We start from the raw sequence: 16988 nt of genomic DNA, 5'->3' as shown, positions 1-16988 counted from the left end.
GTAGGTATGGTGCCAGTTGTTCCTCCCCAGGTGTATCACCTTGCACTTGTCTGTGTTGAAGCCCATCCTATTCTCGTCCACCCACCCTTGTAACTTGTCTAGGTCTGATTGTAGCCTGTTGCATCCCTCCAATGTGCCCACGTTCCCCCACATCTTAGTGTCATCAGCAAATTTGAACAGGGTGCTTCATAGAATATTGGGGTCATTTTAAGGCATGATTTGGTTAATGCTTTCTGGTGCATTATCTTTCAGCTTGCCTTAGGTTTACTATAATAGTATTATTGTAAAGATGGTGAAATATGTACACAAAAACTAGTTTGTGATGATTGGTACTTTATCAGATGCAATGTTTTTGAGCTCTTAACAAATAATTTTTTTGAAGTGGATTTAAGATGTCTTATATTTACCTGAAGTTCAACCTAGGTCATTGAGAATGTAAATTGAGAACAAAATCTAAATAAATAAAATCCCCTGATAGCTTGCCAGCTAAATATTAGAATGCCAGTTTTTGCACATGGATGCCATTTGAGGGTGGGTCTGGCAAGTTCTCTGTATATGCAAGGGAAGAATTTAACGTAACATACAACGTCTTGTTACTCATGAAATTGGCCTGAAGCTGTTGTAGAAATTGAGAAACCTACTCTTATTTAAAAGTAAGAATTCAGCAGTAACACTGTGCTACAGCAAAAAGGGTAGTTAGTTTATTGCGTTGCTGTAAGACATCTGTTATATTTGGCTTTGGCTTGTCAGATATAAAGTTGCCACTTCCTGAAAGGAAGTAAGCATCTTGGAAGAAAGTGCAGTTTTGTAACACAGTGGAATTAAAGTTTTTAAAAAAACCTATTGCTTAACACAGAATCATAGTAGCCAGAATGCAACAACAACAAAAATACAGCTTCAACAGGCAAATTATTCCTTCCTTGTTTATTTATCACTTATTATCTGAAGATTGTATGTTTTAATTCTCCAAAAAGTATGAGATTATCAGTATGTTATTGATAATACTCAATGTTAGTCTCTTCTAATGACTCTTAAACTTGTCTCCTCCCTGGTCCTCTAATCCATGTAAAATGCAGCTGCTGAAATCATCTTGCTTGCTTACCTTTTGAAGCAAGATACCCCATATTTGAATTTCTTCCATCAGTTTCTACTCTAACAAGTTCAAGCTTCCTGTGTGCATGCCCACAAAGCTTTTCTCATTCATGAATCTGTCCTGTCTCTTATCACGTGGTTCCCACCTGTTCAGCCCTGCCAACAAAGCCTACCCCAGTCCCATCAGTTATCTCTCCCTTCTTTTTCTTTTTACCTTTTCAGCTGTAAGACTATTAGTGGATATTGAAGAGAGTTGTAGTTTATTATTTGTCTAAAAACCATGCAGTAATTCAGGGCTGTCCAGCTTGCAGGTGGCTGGAAGCTACATACTGCATGGGGGAGGCAAAAGTTGGGGAAAAAAAATTTCTTAGCAGGCTTTTGGGTTTAAAAACCCTTATGAAGGGTTTTAAAACCTGAAAGCTCGCTAACAATTTTTTTTTCCAGCTACTTAGTTGGTCTAATAAAAGATATCAGATTTACCCAAAGAACCTTGTCTTCCTATGTCCTTAGACCAACACAGCTACACCGTATACCCCTGGATAGAAGGGAGGTGCCCAGGTGTGCATGCAGTGTAGCACATGCCATGTATATGTAGCCCAGGGGCCTGAGGCTCACCCTGGTGCAGCCTGCATGGCATGCAGTTCTTGCTGGTGCAGCTTACAGGGTGTACATCCCCCGGCCACGTGTAAGTCGGCGGGAGAAGTAAAGGGGAAAATACATGTTCATCAAGAACTGTGTGTATTGCTCTTTCCCTATTCTCCTTACTAATCTATTAACTATAACTTCATCTGTGGCCTTAAAGAGCAAGGGTTTTTTTAATATCTTTTATTAGAACAACTAAATAGGTGGGAGAGATATTAGACAAGCATTCAGGCATGAAGTGGTCGTTCTGTGTTTATACAAAGCTTAAAGAAGGTTCTGATCCTGATTGGAGCTTGTCTTTTACGTACTGAGTTTGTCTAATAAAATACTACATGTGAGATTTAGTAGTAATTAATAAGATACTTATTAATATCTAAAACAGTTTAAGGACACTTGTGGTAAAAATGCCATACTAGAAGGTTGATCATTTTTTTTAGTTCCAGCATATTAAGGATTTTAACTACCAACGATGTAATAGGGTAGTTCTGCATTCTCTGGCTGCTGCACTTCCAGAAGCAATGGCACAGCCAGCCACCAGCTGCAGCTATAGCTGCTTTAGCAGTGCCCCCAAAGGTGGGGCCTGGGACTGCAGTGCCAGGGCTGTTTCCCTGTTTGCCTGCCCCTCACTTACACTACTGTTAACTACACCTGTTTAAAGATGACAGAGAGGCCTGAGCAGTGCTAAAATCTAAAAATGGATGCCTCCATGAAAATACTTATTAATTTTTATGTGTCCTTGTCTGTTAGCTGGATTTTAATTTTCTAACTTTTTTTGTGCATGTTGAATTTCTACCTTAAATGGTTAAAAAAAAAAAATCTGTTTTCTTCTTGCTTTACATGGGTAATTCCCTGTTGGTGTTATTGGGAGTTGTGTACATAACTAGGGCAAAATATTCTCCTAGACCTCATTACTAATTTGCCATTGTTAATACACAGCACATAATTTTAACTTTTTTTCAAGTTAATTTTGTGTATCTTTAACATGTGGCCTGTACACCTTATTTAGCCTTTCAGCTAAAGAACAATATGCATGAATGTGGAGGGATTTTTTTGTTCATTTGTTTTAGCCATGGAGAGACTTCTCCATCCTAAATTTTTAGTTATATCATAAAAGAGATACCAATATGATTTGTACTGAAAGGGATATTTGGCAGACCTACATAAATCTCTATCTTCATCATCATTGAAAGATTCCTTTCTCTGCCAGATTACAGCTGCTTGTGTACTGGGGAAGGAGCGTACAGAAAAATCATCCTGTATATGAGGCATCTGTAGTGGGGCTGGTTGTACGCTCTGACCCTAAGATGAATGCATGTGCTCTGGGCAGTGCTAAATTCCCCAGATACAGGGATGGTTGGACTGACTGCCCCTTTTCCAAGTCGTAGTAATCCCCCTCCCTGCTTTTTGGATTCCTGGAGAGGAGCTCAAAAGCCTCTCGAGCTACAGGTGTTCATTCCCTTCCTGTTGTTCTACTGACTTCAAGAGCCATGATTTGACCTTTTGTTCTCTTCATATTGACAACAAAATGGACTGTATCTTTTCCCCTTTGCAGCCAGGCAGTGAGTTGGATAACCTGGAGGAGATTCTGGATGATCTACAGAACAGTCAGTTACCACAGCTTTTCCCAGATACTCGGCCAGGTGCTCCAGCTGGTTCAGTTGACAAGCAAGCCATTATCAATGACCTCATGCAGCTTACTGGTGAAAACAGCTCTGGCACTTCCATTGGGGCCCAGAAACCAGCAATGAGGATTTCGCAGAACAGTGAGTTTGGATTATAGTTAATCATGCAAGTACAAAAAATAACCATCAGACAAACGGTAGTATTTGCTTTCCTGCTTTAGGATCTACCAGGTTATGGAGTAAACAGTTGAGCATTTGTGATCTGCGATCAAGCAGAACCCTCTGCTGTCTGTGTTAGGAACAGCATGTGAAGCTCATAGATCAGGCCGGGCAATTATTTGGGCTCACGGGCCGCATAGGGAGTTTTGATGAGGTGCCACAGGCCAGGTTCAACCCTACCCCACCCTTGCCCTCCCCCTGTGCTCAACAGCTCACCAAAACTCCCTAAGTGGCATGGGGCCATGAATGGGCAGGGAGCAGCATCCAGGAGCAGGACAGCTAAGTGGGGCCAGCGCTGGGATCACGGGGCTGTGACAACCAGGGGCCAGGGCAGAGCCATGGTTTGCAGCCTACATACCCCTGTCAGAGGTACTGTTTTGATGGGCAGGGGCATGCAGGGAGCTGATCATGGCTCTGCCCCAGGCCCAGCCCCATATTGTCACTTTGCAGTGATCCCAGAGTCTCCACAGACCTGCGTGGGCAGGGTGCACAGCTGATGGATGGAATGGGGATGCAGGCGAAGCTGCTTCTGGGGCCAGGTTCAGGACCTTGGTGTGGTGATAGGATGGGGCCTGGGCCCAGGGCAAAGCCATGATCCACTCCCTACATGCCCTTGCCTGCAGAAACTGTGCCTGTTGCAGGGCCATGAAGGTAGCAGATCACGGTTCTGCCTGGCCCTGCGCTATCCCTGCCCCTGCCCACCTGTCTGACTCCTGAACATTGCTCCCTGCCTATCTGTGGCCCCATCCAATTGGGCTCACCACACTGTGGTGGGTATGGGGTGGACCCCATGGCTGTCCAGGCAGTGAGGCTGGGTCTCCTGGCAGTGGCAGCCAGAACCGTGCTGCGCACCCAGGGGTGGCAGGGCTGGTCACTGGCACCATGACCCAGGCTGCCCCCTGTGCCTGGGCTGGGCAGGACCAAGGGACCCACTGTAGGCTGGACCAAATCCCTTGGCAAGGCAGGTTGTATTTTGCCCATCCCTGTCATAAATGTAGGTGGGATACTCTGTAACCAGAGTGTTGCACTGTGCTGAAAGACTTCTTTTGAGGACATAGAAAGAAATTCTCAAAATAAGTGCATCTGACAAAGTATCGCTTGATATCAATATAAATAATGATAATCTTATGTTATCACAGTTTGTTACTTTTTATGCATTTGACATTATATTCTACATTGTTTTTATTGTTTCTTATAGTAAAGGGGAAACAAAAAGCTGTATTGGGATTTTTTCTAAATTAAATTCAAACTCATTTTTTAGTTGATTCTCTTTCAAGTTGACAGAGTTTTTTAGAGTAATCATGTTAACGAACTAGCAATTTACGATTAAAATATTGGTGTCTCCCTTCTTCCCCACCCCCAAATAATGGTGTGGTAGTAAGACACAAATGTAAAAATAAAGGTAGAAGTAGAACAGTTTAAGAAGAAAACTGCTAAATATTCTCCTTAGACTAGAGTTGATACTAAAAACTTTCTAAATTCTGTGGGAGACCTGGCCTAACAGTCTTGTCCCATGTGGTCTAGACAGCTGCTTTTCCTGAATTAACTGTCTGCCTTGGCTCACCTTGCTTCCTTCTATCTGTCGTCTTTTAATGAGGGTGGGTGACTCATTTCCAAAATTTTTCTGCCACCCAAAGTGAAAGGTTTCAAAAGTGGCTAGTGATTTTCCTGCTTCAGTTCTTGGGTCCCTAACTTAATTGTTCTTTAAGGTATTTCAAAATGGGCATCCAGAAGAAAAGACTACACATCTTTTGTTCTTTTCCTTTAATGGCAGTCCTGTAAGCAAGGCTGCTTATGACTTCCCACTTTCTTCAGCTTTTTTAATCAGATCATGAATTTGTAATGACTTGCTCAAACTTTACATAGCACCAAAGGTCTAGAAAATTAGGAACATTAGACAATTGTGCACTTACTTGCTTCTACTTTGTCATATAAATAAAATAATTAATTATTCTTTTTAATGCTATGTTAAATTGTGATAGGAATCTTGGAAACACACTCACATATGTACTTTTAAAATCTGTTTCCACAGCTCCCGTTAATACAACAGCAAAGCAGTTCTGAGCCCCAAAAAGTTGTGCTGGGTATTGACCAGCAGTTTCAGAAACAAGGCAGAAGCTCTGCTTCCCTTACTCAATTAGGTCATAAACCCAAAATGTGATTTGTCTTAGTTTGGTCTTGCATTAGTGTCCCATTCCAATGGGGTCATTTGCATAGGGCTATTTAAAGCATGTAGGGAAAACGTGCAGTAAAATAGTCCATGGGTTGTTCTTTTTTTGTCTTCATGTATACACAAACAGAGCTAACAGAATTGGTGTTAAATTGTATCAAATTATATAAAATGTTTTGCTGAGGATTTTACATTATCATACTAATGAACATTTTGATAATTCATTTTATAGATAAACTGTGGTGGCTAGAATTTGAAGCATTCCTACATTTTTTCTCAGAAAGAAAACTCCATCAAAACGTCATGCTGTTAATGATAGACATATAGTCTGAGCATAATAATCACTTACCTGCCTTGTCATTCCTGGCTCCCAGGTTTTCCACTTTAGGATCACTGGCTACTTATAAAGCTACATTCATGATTGCTTTCTCTGCCTACATGATATGTCAAGCTTTGGGTTAGACTTCGTGGTGCCTGCTTAACCCCATCTTAAATCAGAGGGGATTATCAGTCCCTCTGGTAAGCAAACAAAGTGTGAAGTTTCAGGATATGATGGCTGGGAGTATATGTCATTCAGTTTAAACAATAACAACAAATACAGGAGGTTCTTGTTGTATGGCATTTTGGGATGCAAGGAAAGCAGTGGACATAATATATCTTCACTTTAGCAAGGTTTTTGATACCATCTTCCATGGCTGCCTTACAAGCAAGATGCAGAAGTATGGTTTGGATGAATGGACTGTAAGGTGGATAGAAAGCTGGCTGTATTGTTGGTCTCAATAGGTAGTAATCAATGGCTCAATGTCTAGTTGGCAGCTGTTATCAAGTGGAGTGCCCTAGTGGTCAGTCTTGGGGCCAAATTTGTTCAATACCTTCAGTAACGATCTGGAAGATGGGGTAGATTGCACCCTCAGCAAGTTTGCGGATGACACCAAGCTAGGGGGAGTAGTAGATACGCTGGAGGGTAGGGCTAGGATTCAGAGTGACCTAGGCAAATTGGAGTATTGGGCCACAAGAAATCTCATAAGGTTCAAGAAGGACAAGTGCAAAGTCGTGCACTGAGGATGGAAGTATCCCATGCACTGCTACAGGCTGGGTACTGATTGGCTAAGGAGCAGCTCTCCAGAAAAGGACCTGGGCGTTGAGTCAGTAGTGTGCCCTTGTTGCCAAGAAGGCTAACAGCATCCTGGGCTGCATTAGTATAAGCGTTGCCAGCAGATTGAGGTACGTAATTATTCTGCTCTATTCTGCACTGGTAAGACCACATCTGGAGTACTATGTCCAGTTTTGGGTCCCCCACTATAAGAAGGATGTGAACAAATTGGAGAATCCTGTAGAGAGCAACAAAAATAGTTAGAGGGCTGGGGCATGTGACTTACAAGGAGAAGCTGAGGGAACTAGGTTTATTTAGTTTGGAGAAGAGAAGACAGAGGGGATTTGATAGCAGCCTTTATAACTACCTGAAGGGGGTTCCACAGGGGATGGAGCTAGACTGTTTTTAGTGGCAGCAGATGACAGAACAAGGAGCAGCAAGAGAGGTTTAAGATGGATTTTGGGAAAAACTATCTCACGAGGAGGGTGATGAAACACTGAAACAAGCTACCTAGAGAAGTGGTAGAATCTTCATCCTTTGAGGTTTTTAAGGCTTGGCTCAACAAAGCTTTGACTGGAATGATTTGGTTGGGGATGGTCCTGCTTTTAGCAGAGCATTGGACTAGATGACCTCCTCCAGTGCATTCCAACCTTATTTTTCTATGATTCTATGAAAATAAAGTGGAAGGACAAGTAAGAAACCAACATTTTTTGTTGGTTTTTTTAAACTAGCTTAGTGTAGCTAATCGGTACCTAAGGAACAGCAAGCTGGTTATGTTTGGGAAGTGAGAGATGCTAGAAAACCATTGTTATCTACTTGGCGATCACTCAAGAAAATTCCTAGTTTTCCAACACTTGCTTTCTCCTTTAGAGGCAAATTTTAGGCTTTCTAATAAATGCCATTTGTACTTTTTTCTGTTGAAGCTGATGTTAGAAACAAAAATGCCCTTAAAATTGGCCTCAAAAGAAAAAAGCAGACTGATTTCTTTAAGAAGGCAAATGTTTTTGAATCTCTTTAAATTCAAATGTAATTGATCAAGTAAGGAGAAATTGTAGGGAGAAGTCAACTTAAAAAAATCTACTTTCCAAGTAACCACATTGTCACTCACAAGCGGGGATCCTGGTTTTCTCTGATTTTAAAAAATCTCCAATTTTCAGGTGGGGAATTAAAAAAAAAAAAAAAAAAACTGCAGTTCAAAAGTATGAGACAGGGAACATCCTAGCGTAAAAACAAAATAAACAAACAAACAGACCCCAAATCCACATTTATCCACAATTAAAATGAAACATCACTAATATATAAATCTTTTTGGTTATTTTAACCAAAAATTGGGCTTTTTTTTTTAAATCAGAGAAAACCAGGATTCCTCCTCCATAAGAGAGCCCCAAGCATTGACTCTGAAATGATTGTTACTGAATCCTGCAAGTGCCAATGTTTGTTCTTGGCAAACATTTTTAGAATTTAGATAAGTAAGGAAAGTAAAAATATTATGAAGAACGAAATACAACCTCGGTTTTATCTTGGTATCTTCTTCAGGGACACAGTTTATGAGGGGAAAATTATGAAACTTAAATAATTCCACAATTCTGAACCTCCCATGCTAAGTCATGGGATAAGAAATCAGGTTAATTGCCAATGATAACCTATCACCTGGTGATGCATATATGCTATAGTTGTACTTCAGTGAAATATTTTAAGTCATATCACTTGTGTTTTAAAATGTTAATTACTATTTATGGTAATAGATTATGTTTGTACCATTTTAAAGAACTGTATTGCTTTTTGCAGTGATGTTGGGGTGAGACATCACTCATAGCTATAGAGTGGTTTATGTATTAAGCAGTGTATTTCTACCCCTCTATCTGTTTTTTTTTGTTTTTTTTTTTTTTTTTAATTTTACAGCAACTTCTTTTGTTTTTGTCGTCTTCTTTCTCTGTCTAGCTTTTAATAACCCACGGGCAGGGCAGCTGAGCAGGTTATTACCAAACCAGAATTTACCACTTGACATTACACTGCAAAGCCCAACAGGCGCAGGAAATTTCCCTCCTATAAGAAATAGTAGTCCATATTCAGTGATACCTCAGCCAGGAATGATGGGCAGTATGATTGGAAATCAAGGAGCTTTAGGAAACAATAACGCAGGTAAATGTTAAATAGTGTCTTCCATGTTTGTTAGTTTTTTGTCTACATTGTGTGTGCCATAATCAATGTGAGATCACTGCATATGCGTGCACTGTTTAGCTAAGTCTAATCAAACATTATTTGCACAGTAAATGTCAGCATATTTTTCTGTGTAATGGGCAGTTACTTGTTGGCGCACTAATTTTGCTCCCAGACTACTTCTGAGTGTTTGTTCACTAACCAGTCCCCAAATGTACATCTTTCGCTCATCATGAAAAAGTATTTAAAGATTCAGTGGCTTTATAGTGGGTTACAGGGTTATTCACATCAGCATTCCAGGTTCAAGTATGGCATAAATTTGGTTTTAAAAAATAAATGTTTTTTTCTTCAGTGTCCTATGTGAAATGAGTTGGTGGTCTCAGTCCTTTCTTTTTGTAGGCATGTATATGTACTGCAAAATGGCACTTTTTGGGGCCACGAATTAAATGAGCACAGAGAATTACCTGTCTTCTCCACCACAGAAGTTGTGCCTCCAGAACGAGATTTCAGGCACACTAGTGATCTTGCTGCCCATACTATGCATGTTCTGTGTTTTAAAAAGAAAACTTCAGTCTCTAATGTTGTCAGTCAGTCTTCTTTCGTGAATATTAAAATTCACTTTAAGTAAAAAAAAAACAAAAAAAAACCAAAAAAAACCTGGGGTTTGTGGATTTTAATTTCTGATGTCTGTAACACAGTCTTGTTTGAAGCACTGGAAATTTGAAAGGAATTTACCTGTTTTAAGTTTGTCTGTTGATTGTGCCATGACAATAATGAGCTATGACTATAATAACTGATTTCTTTGTTGCATTTAAAACTTACAAAGATACCAAAGAATATACAAAGAATTATCAGAAATGTTTTAGAATTGTATCAGAATTATCAGAAGTATTTTATCATAATTGCTTGTGTCAGTTACTTCATATTTTAGAATATAAAGGTATGAAATTGCAATGTGAATTTTGAATAGTGAGATGCTGTAAACCTTGTAAAATGCCAACTGTCAGTTACGTGTTTATTTTGCATCAGTATCAGAAAATGGGTATTGTATTACTGAGCCATCAATTAAAGTATACGCTGCTTTTAGAGCAGTATAGAGATTGTTTTATAGGCTCTCAGGGGAACTGCTTACCTCAATATTGTGTATTATATATGTACCCCTGCCATTTACCTTAGTTTGCAATATCTTGTAGCCGACAGAATAGTTAGAGTAAAAAGAAAACAGGGCATATTGAAGCAAATTTTGCATTTTGGGTTGAAACCTGGTTGCCTACAGAGTCAGAAAAAAAAGATTTTTCCCTAAGTATTTCTTATTGCACAGTTGTGTTTGAGTAATTATTTTTAGCATCCCCTAGAATTAGTGTTGCAAACTGATGTTACAGTATCAAATTAGTGAATCTGAACAAATCGTCCTTATGTTCCTATACTTATACAAAATTGAAAATTGTTTCGGTGCTGTATTATTCAAGTATTATTTTAAGTACCATACTAGTACTATACCATAAGCTAGTAAATTCCAAGTGTAAATAAATTTTATCAGTTGTTTACAGTAGATGTAGGAGGACTTCCCCTAGTATAACCGTAATGAGCTTCTACAAGAATCGGAAAGTTCCTCTGAGTAATTCCCCTTTACCTTTTTTATTGATTTAAGCTTGTCTGAGTAAATCTTGTAGTTAGGGGGGCTAATGACTGTGAATGACAAGGCTTATTTAAAGGTGTGTGTTAAATGTGAATTAATGTTTACATCTTTATTTTATACCATGTATCTGAATAACCTATTGTTGCTCAAATCTTCATATTCTTACCCGGCACTTGGAAAGTAAAGCGTTGACATGTATACCAGCAAACGTGATTCATTTCCTGAGGAAGGAAGTCAGAGTTATCCACACACCCTCAGCACCTGTTGCGGAGTACATATGGGAACATTTGCTCTTAACAGCTTTCAGAAATGATAAAAGGGTCACCTTCATGTAAATTCTTTAATGCTTACCCTGGCTGAACAGCGTAATGCATGAGTCTGTAGAGTTGCACATCTGGACAATCAGTTGTGATATAGCTAGCTCCAAGTAACTCAACAGACTCCTGTGTTTTTTATCTTTGAATATTAAGGTTATTAACCAATGGGAACAGCTGGAGTTGTTTTCAAGGCATGTATCTGTGTCTCACTTTGTTTGGCTTTTGTACAGGAATGATTGGTGGCAATACCCCTCGGCCTGCCATGACATCTGGAGAGTGGGGAGCCCCAGGTTCTGCTGTAAGGGTAACTTGTGCTGCTACAACCAGTGCCATGAATAGGCCAATCCAAGGAGGCATGATACGTAACCCAACAGCCAGCATTCCTCTGAGACCCAGCAGCCAACCTGCCCCAAGACAGATGCTACAATCTCAGGTCATGAATATGGGTAAGCCCTATTGTAGTTGTCATTTCAATTTACTGGGTTGTAGATCATGAAGTAGAAGGTGACAGCTAGCATTAGTTACAAACTTGATTAAAATTGTGTTCTGCAAGTTAGATGCTTCCCAATGAAAAAAATCCATTCAACAAGGGCAAACATAGGTGAACTGTTCATTTTTAATGTTAACCATGTGGCCAGGTTTTGATTTTCTCCAGCTGCTCTGTAGTTTCTAGTTTCATAAGAAATAAGGTCCTAAAAAAAAAAGAGAGATTTTAAGCACTTATTTTGTACTAGGTCAGTGCCAAAGTAAGTACATTTGAATATAGCTTATATATTGGATGCTTAGGGTCACTTGTATTTCAAAGCAAGAAGTAACAGCATAATGGTGACCTTCCACTGTCATAAATGTTTTCTGATTGTTTTTCCTTGCTTAGGGCCCTCTGAATTGGAGATGAATATAGGGGGACCTCAATATAGCCAACAGCCAGCCCCTCCAAATCAGACTGCACCGTGGCCAGACAGCATCTTGCCTATAGATCAGGCAACTTTTAGCAATCAGAACAGGTGAGTTTTTAGTAGCAAATCTAAATATCATATTCTACAGAAAACTGTAGGTCCATATAGTATGATCTTAAAGGGAAAGCAAAATCATTTGATGTGTGCATTACACATTTCCAAGGAACAGGATTGTCAGTTTCAGCTTGTGAAAAGTGAACATGCCTACCAACACACAGTAGTGACTCAACTTCCCGTCGCTGTTTTGCTGATTCAGGCCTTGTATGCACTAGGATTGATATATCCATATTACTCCAACTATCACCAGTGCTGCAGGTGAACACGTAGTGGAAAGCATTTGATGTGGACAGAATGTCTTTTTACCATTATCTCATGAAAAATAGTAGGGGTGTGTGTAAAAAGATGGTAGGGTTGTCTTAGCACTAATGGCTTACTCTACAACATTGTTGTCTGTTGCTATAAGACGCGTATTTTTTTTTCTAGTATAGGTCTGATTTCACCTCTCTGTAGAGGGATGTCTGTGTGTATGTGCACATGTGTGTATGTGTTTTAATTAAGATAAAATCCTGTAAAGAACTGAAAAAGAAAAGCAAAGTGAAATTGAGGCATCCTTCTTAGAATGCTCAGACTTTCCCATTCTGTTTCAAGTAGTACCAAACATGTTTTTACTGGTATTTGTGAGTGGCAAGAATATTTGTGGGTAATATAATCCATTGGACCATATATAGTTGGATACCACAAAAATCCTTGACTTGCATATTTATTGGGCTATCACAGCTACAACGGGGCAGGCACAGGCACTGGGAGGGGCAGGGATGAGATGTGCGGGACAAGTGGCAGGGGAAGAACCAGATGCAGGCAGTGTGGGGACAGGCAGGGGTGGGGATGTGATCCCTCCCTCCTCCCCACTCCTACTTTGTTGGGATGAATTTAAGACAATCCAATATATAATTTTACTTGCATAGAATCTAATTATGGAGGGTTATCTTAAATTCAAAGTCAACTTGGATTTGGATATCTACAGTATTTTGTGCCTTCGAAGACTTTATACTTTAAGGGTAAACATGGGTCCCCAGTGACGGGCAATAGGTGGAAGAGAGGAAAGACAAATATTCAACTGGTTTGAATAATATTGCAAATGAATTAAGTATGTTTGGGTGTATTAAGTAGAAACTATGGAGGAGTACACAAGGAGAAATTAGTAAGAAACAGTTGAAAGAAGTGGATTTTGAGAGAGACATGAACACCTGAAAAACCTTCAGTTTCTTACTGAAGGTTTCCATAAAAGATATTAAGTTAGCCTCAATGCTAGCCTTTTCTGTTGCTTTCCCCCTTTTTTTAAATGTGTTTTTCAAATAGTTTACATAATGCTAATCTCCACAGCCAGCATTCAGTTTGGTTCCTTAGATGCCTAAATGAGACTTTGGTAGAGTGTGAATACTCGGGTTTCAAGGAGTGATTCATATAGGCCGTGCACCAATATCGATAAAATACATTAGGCACCTTAGTTACGGATGTTAAAAAAAACCTAGAAAGCCATACTAAAGCTTCTAAACCTATTCTGAAGCAAATTCAGGTAGTAGACCTAACTCCTAAGCTCCATTTCAATTCATATTCTTGCACCTCAGTTTACCCTAGGTATCCAGAAGGGCCTCCCATTAGGAGCTCAAAGCCTATACCTAACTCAGACTGACAGAAGAGTCCCCAAACCAGCAAGCTATACAATAGACTAAGTAGCTGTATCGAGATAAGTGCAACTGTATGGTATGTGGTGCCTCAAACGTGTCTGCAGTGCCACATGCCACACATTCAGCTGTTCTCTGTGCTACAAGGGAGTAGTGTGAGAGGTTTCTTTGACCCCCTGAGTATCCTGGGGGGAAAGAAACAGCAGAAATAAAAAGCCTAGTAGCGCACATGGCAGAGCACACACCGCTCAAAACTGGAGCCTGGCTGGCCAGAGCCCCACTTCAGGTGTCAGCCAGACTCTGAGTGGTAGGATCACCACTGCTGCAGCCCCAGGAGGCCCCCAAAACCCCAGGTAAGGTTGCTGGGGCCAGTCCACTACTGGCCCCAGCCTCCCCTACCCCACCCAGGGTAACCTGCCAGAAGTCACGTGGCACAAGCATTTCCCAGGGACATCTAGCAGTAGCACAAGGTGTCCTGCTATTAGTTGTCTTCCGGGAACCAAATGTCCACTCTCATGTGGTCGCGGCCAGTGTGGGCACTCTACACCCACCTCCTTCAACTGAAACTGGCCGTTGGGCACCCAAGAATGGAAGATCCATGATACCAGAAGGAGAGAGAGGATTCCAGTCTTGTCATACAACAGTGTATATATGTAACATTGTATAGTTACTGCCCTAAAAACCATAAATAAACCTAGCAGCAAGGAGCTGGAACCCAGTTCTCCTTGTTACAAAGTGGGCATCATGACCAGCTGAGGGGGTCTACAACCCAGGTCTCCATCTTTCTGGTCAAGTGTTCTAACTGATAGAACACTTTTTCTGTACATTGGATATACTTTTGGCAAAAGGCTCAGCTGACTAAGCAGGCCACTGTATTTTGTACCAACTTCAGTTTCCAGTAGTAATTTGTACTGTTGTGTAGAGCTTATTGCCTGTTCCCAGAAGTGCTTTGGGCTCTTTTTTCACTCTGGGAAAATTTGGAATGGGGTCACCCAGGAGCATACTTGTGTCCAGGATGCCAGGGTGAAGGCCAGGTGTCTCTAAGGTCCTGACAGCTGCAGGGCTGCAGCTCCACAGAGAAAGGAAGGAAACCAGAGTGAAGCCAGGGAAGCTCTAGAGTCCTGGCAGCTATGGGGAAAGGTGTCCCCCAGCAAAGGAGTTAACCTGCTTGCCTACCCACACCCCCAAAATGTGCCATTGAATGGCATACTGAATGAAGAAAAAACCTCCCAAGTGTGGGGGGGGGGCTTCTTTCTGCCACATCGCTTACCTGCAGGACCTGAGAGCTTCCCTGATGTGATTTCGTGGCTCCCAGGTCCCTCTCTACACAACTTGAACCCACAGCTGCTAGACAAACAGCATAGACCCTTTAATTCCACACACCCCTACCCCAACCTGTTTCAGCAGACATCATAATCAGCACTGGGGCTTGTGCCCCCCATCTCCCACTTACAGTTATGCTATTGCCTATTCCAGCACTTTTGTAATAGGGATCAGGGTGTAAATATTGGGGTGGGGGGCTTATCCTAATAGTGGCTAATTATGCAGTAAGCAGAATGGGGAACATGCATAATGTTTCTGTTTCCTTTCTAGTACATTTTATTGTATTGAAAGGGCATATTTGCTTAATAATTTAATAACAATAGATTACCACAATGATTACTGCAAGAGGGTCCATAAGCAAGAAACATGTTCATGCATTTAGCAAGTGACTATGCAGGAAAGTGCAGACTTTCAAACTTTGCTGGCCATAGCCTCTTTTACTTTGGAGTCAAAACTGGAGATCTGGAAGAAGGAAGATCATCTAGTAATATTATCTACATGGTTCTTTCCAGAACCCAAAAGAGAGACCACAAGAAGACCTGGCACCTTTCTAGTCAGTAAGAAAACTCTCATTGACTTCAGTCAATTTCAGATTTCACCCAGACTCCTTACCCCAAGGACTTTACAAACTAAAGGGACAGTTATGCTAGGTATCAAGCACCTCAGTTAACATAGGCAACTCTTTGCATATTGTAGACTTCTGGCAGTTTTGAGCCCAGAAAAGAGATTGCCCTTGATTCTAAAGTTTCTTAAATATAACGTAGTTTTTTCCCTAAATAGCAGTGGAGGCGGGAAGCTTCTCGTCTTACATCCACGTACAAGGAAACTTCATTAAATACGTTGTCTGTCATTAAACAGCTGTCAAAAGCAACATGTGTTCAGTAATGGAAACCAGCTTATGAAGCTGATTAAACGCAGCGAACACTGAGCACGGCTATAAAATGCGTGGGCCATATTGGGCAAACATGCCGATGAGAACCTTTTTTCTTTTTCTGTGGTGCCCTTAAAAAAAAAAAAAAAAGGCAGGTGTTCCCCCCACAGGGAACTGACACTAGGCCTGGATGTGTTGCAATACCAGGCCAGCACCAAGAGGGCTAGAGCAAGCCCTGACTCTCTGCTGTGGTGCCAAAAATGATAAAATATTGAGGCATAAGGAAATACAGAGGACCTGAGTGAGGGGTTACATGATAGAGGGTGGGGTTTAGGAGTGTGAACACAACTAAGTTGCATAAGAAGCATGCAGCCAACTAAGCTCAGCGATGAGGGGGCATGACGCTTTCATAGCAAATAGTATACAAGAGACCCCACACAACAATACTGTATTCAAGTAAGGAGGTAGTTTGGAGACGCACAGTTACAGGAGAGATGCAGGATATGGTTGTGGGGGAAGGGAAGAGTCCAAGATTTAGAAAGATCTTGGAATCCTTTAGGTGTAGCAGTGCTACATGTGACCTTAGCCAAAAATGCTGGGATGCTGATGGGACTCTACCATAAGGATAGGCTAGGCCAGCCCTTATGCATAAGATATATGCTAGTGCCCGTAGCATTCAATGCCAACTCTTTTTCATGTCATGGTGAGCCACTCCACCCAATATTTTTCAACTTCCACCTCACTCCTACAGCTGAGCTCAGTTGAGTCTTTCTCTACTATTTCCATTGATTCCTGTGTCTTCACCAACCTTTAATGTCTGGCAAACATCACCAAACAGGGCCCCAAGCAGTTTACCTAAACTCCCTCTCAGCCTGTCGCATATGATTAGCGTGGCCCCACTCTCTATGAGGTGGAGTGAGAGCAAGTTGCTCTGCGCCTCATCTACATATACATTTTTGGAGGATCCCAGAACTTGTGACAAGAACACGTGGTTCCAGTCATGAGAGCACTTGGATCTTTTGTGAGGGGTATCTGGAGTACACCCACATACTGAGCAGTGCTGAGCTATGTGGGGGTCACCGTGGCACGAAAAGATGTTGATTCTGCTGTTGAGTCTGCCCAGCCCAATGACTTGTATGGTAAATCATGAGCCTTTTGTCTTGGAACTAATGTTATGCATTGCATGTACTATATTTAAA

General features: G+C 41.0%; 1 protein-coding gene across 4 annotated transcripts in view; it reads left to right on the top strand.

Annotated features, from left to right (window-relative positions):
- Nucleotides 1-16988, top strand: part of NCOA2 (nuclear receptor coactivator 2) — a 267032-nt gene that overhangs the window by 220441 nt on the left and 29603 nt on the right. For 3 of the 4 annotated variants that reach the window (XM_019549019.1, XM_019549026.1, XM_019549035.1), the window contains 4 exons: nucleotides 3287-3497; nucleotides 8780-8980; nucleotides 11185-11400; nucleotides 11829-11958. In XM_019549019.1, the coding sequence (XP_019404564.1) occupies nucleotides 3287-3497; nucleotides 8780-8980; nucleotides 11185-11400; nucleotides 11829-11958 (758 nt within the window). Of the gene's footprint in view, nucleotides 1-3286; nucleotides 3498-8779; nucleotides 8981-11179; nucleotides 11401-11828; nucleotides 11959-16988 lie in introns of all 4 variants that reach the window. The other variant, XM_019549043.1, reaches the window with a different exon arrangement.

Source organism: Crocodylus porosus, unplaced genomic scaffold, assembly GCF_001723895.1.
Source record: "Crocodylus porosus isolate Cpor-Errol unplaced genomic scaffold, CroPor_comp1, whole genome shotgun sequence".
Taxonomy (NCBI): domain Eukaryota; kingdom Metazoa; phylum Chordata; order Crocodylia; family Crocodylidae; genus Crocodylus; species Crocodylus porosus.
This window is presented reverse-complemented; position numbering and strand designations above follow the sequence as displayed.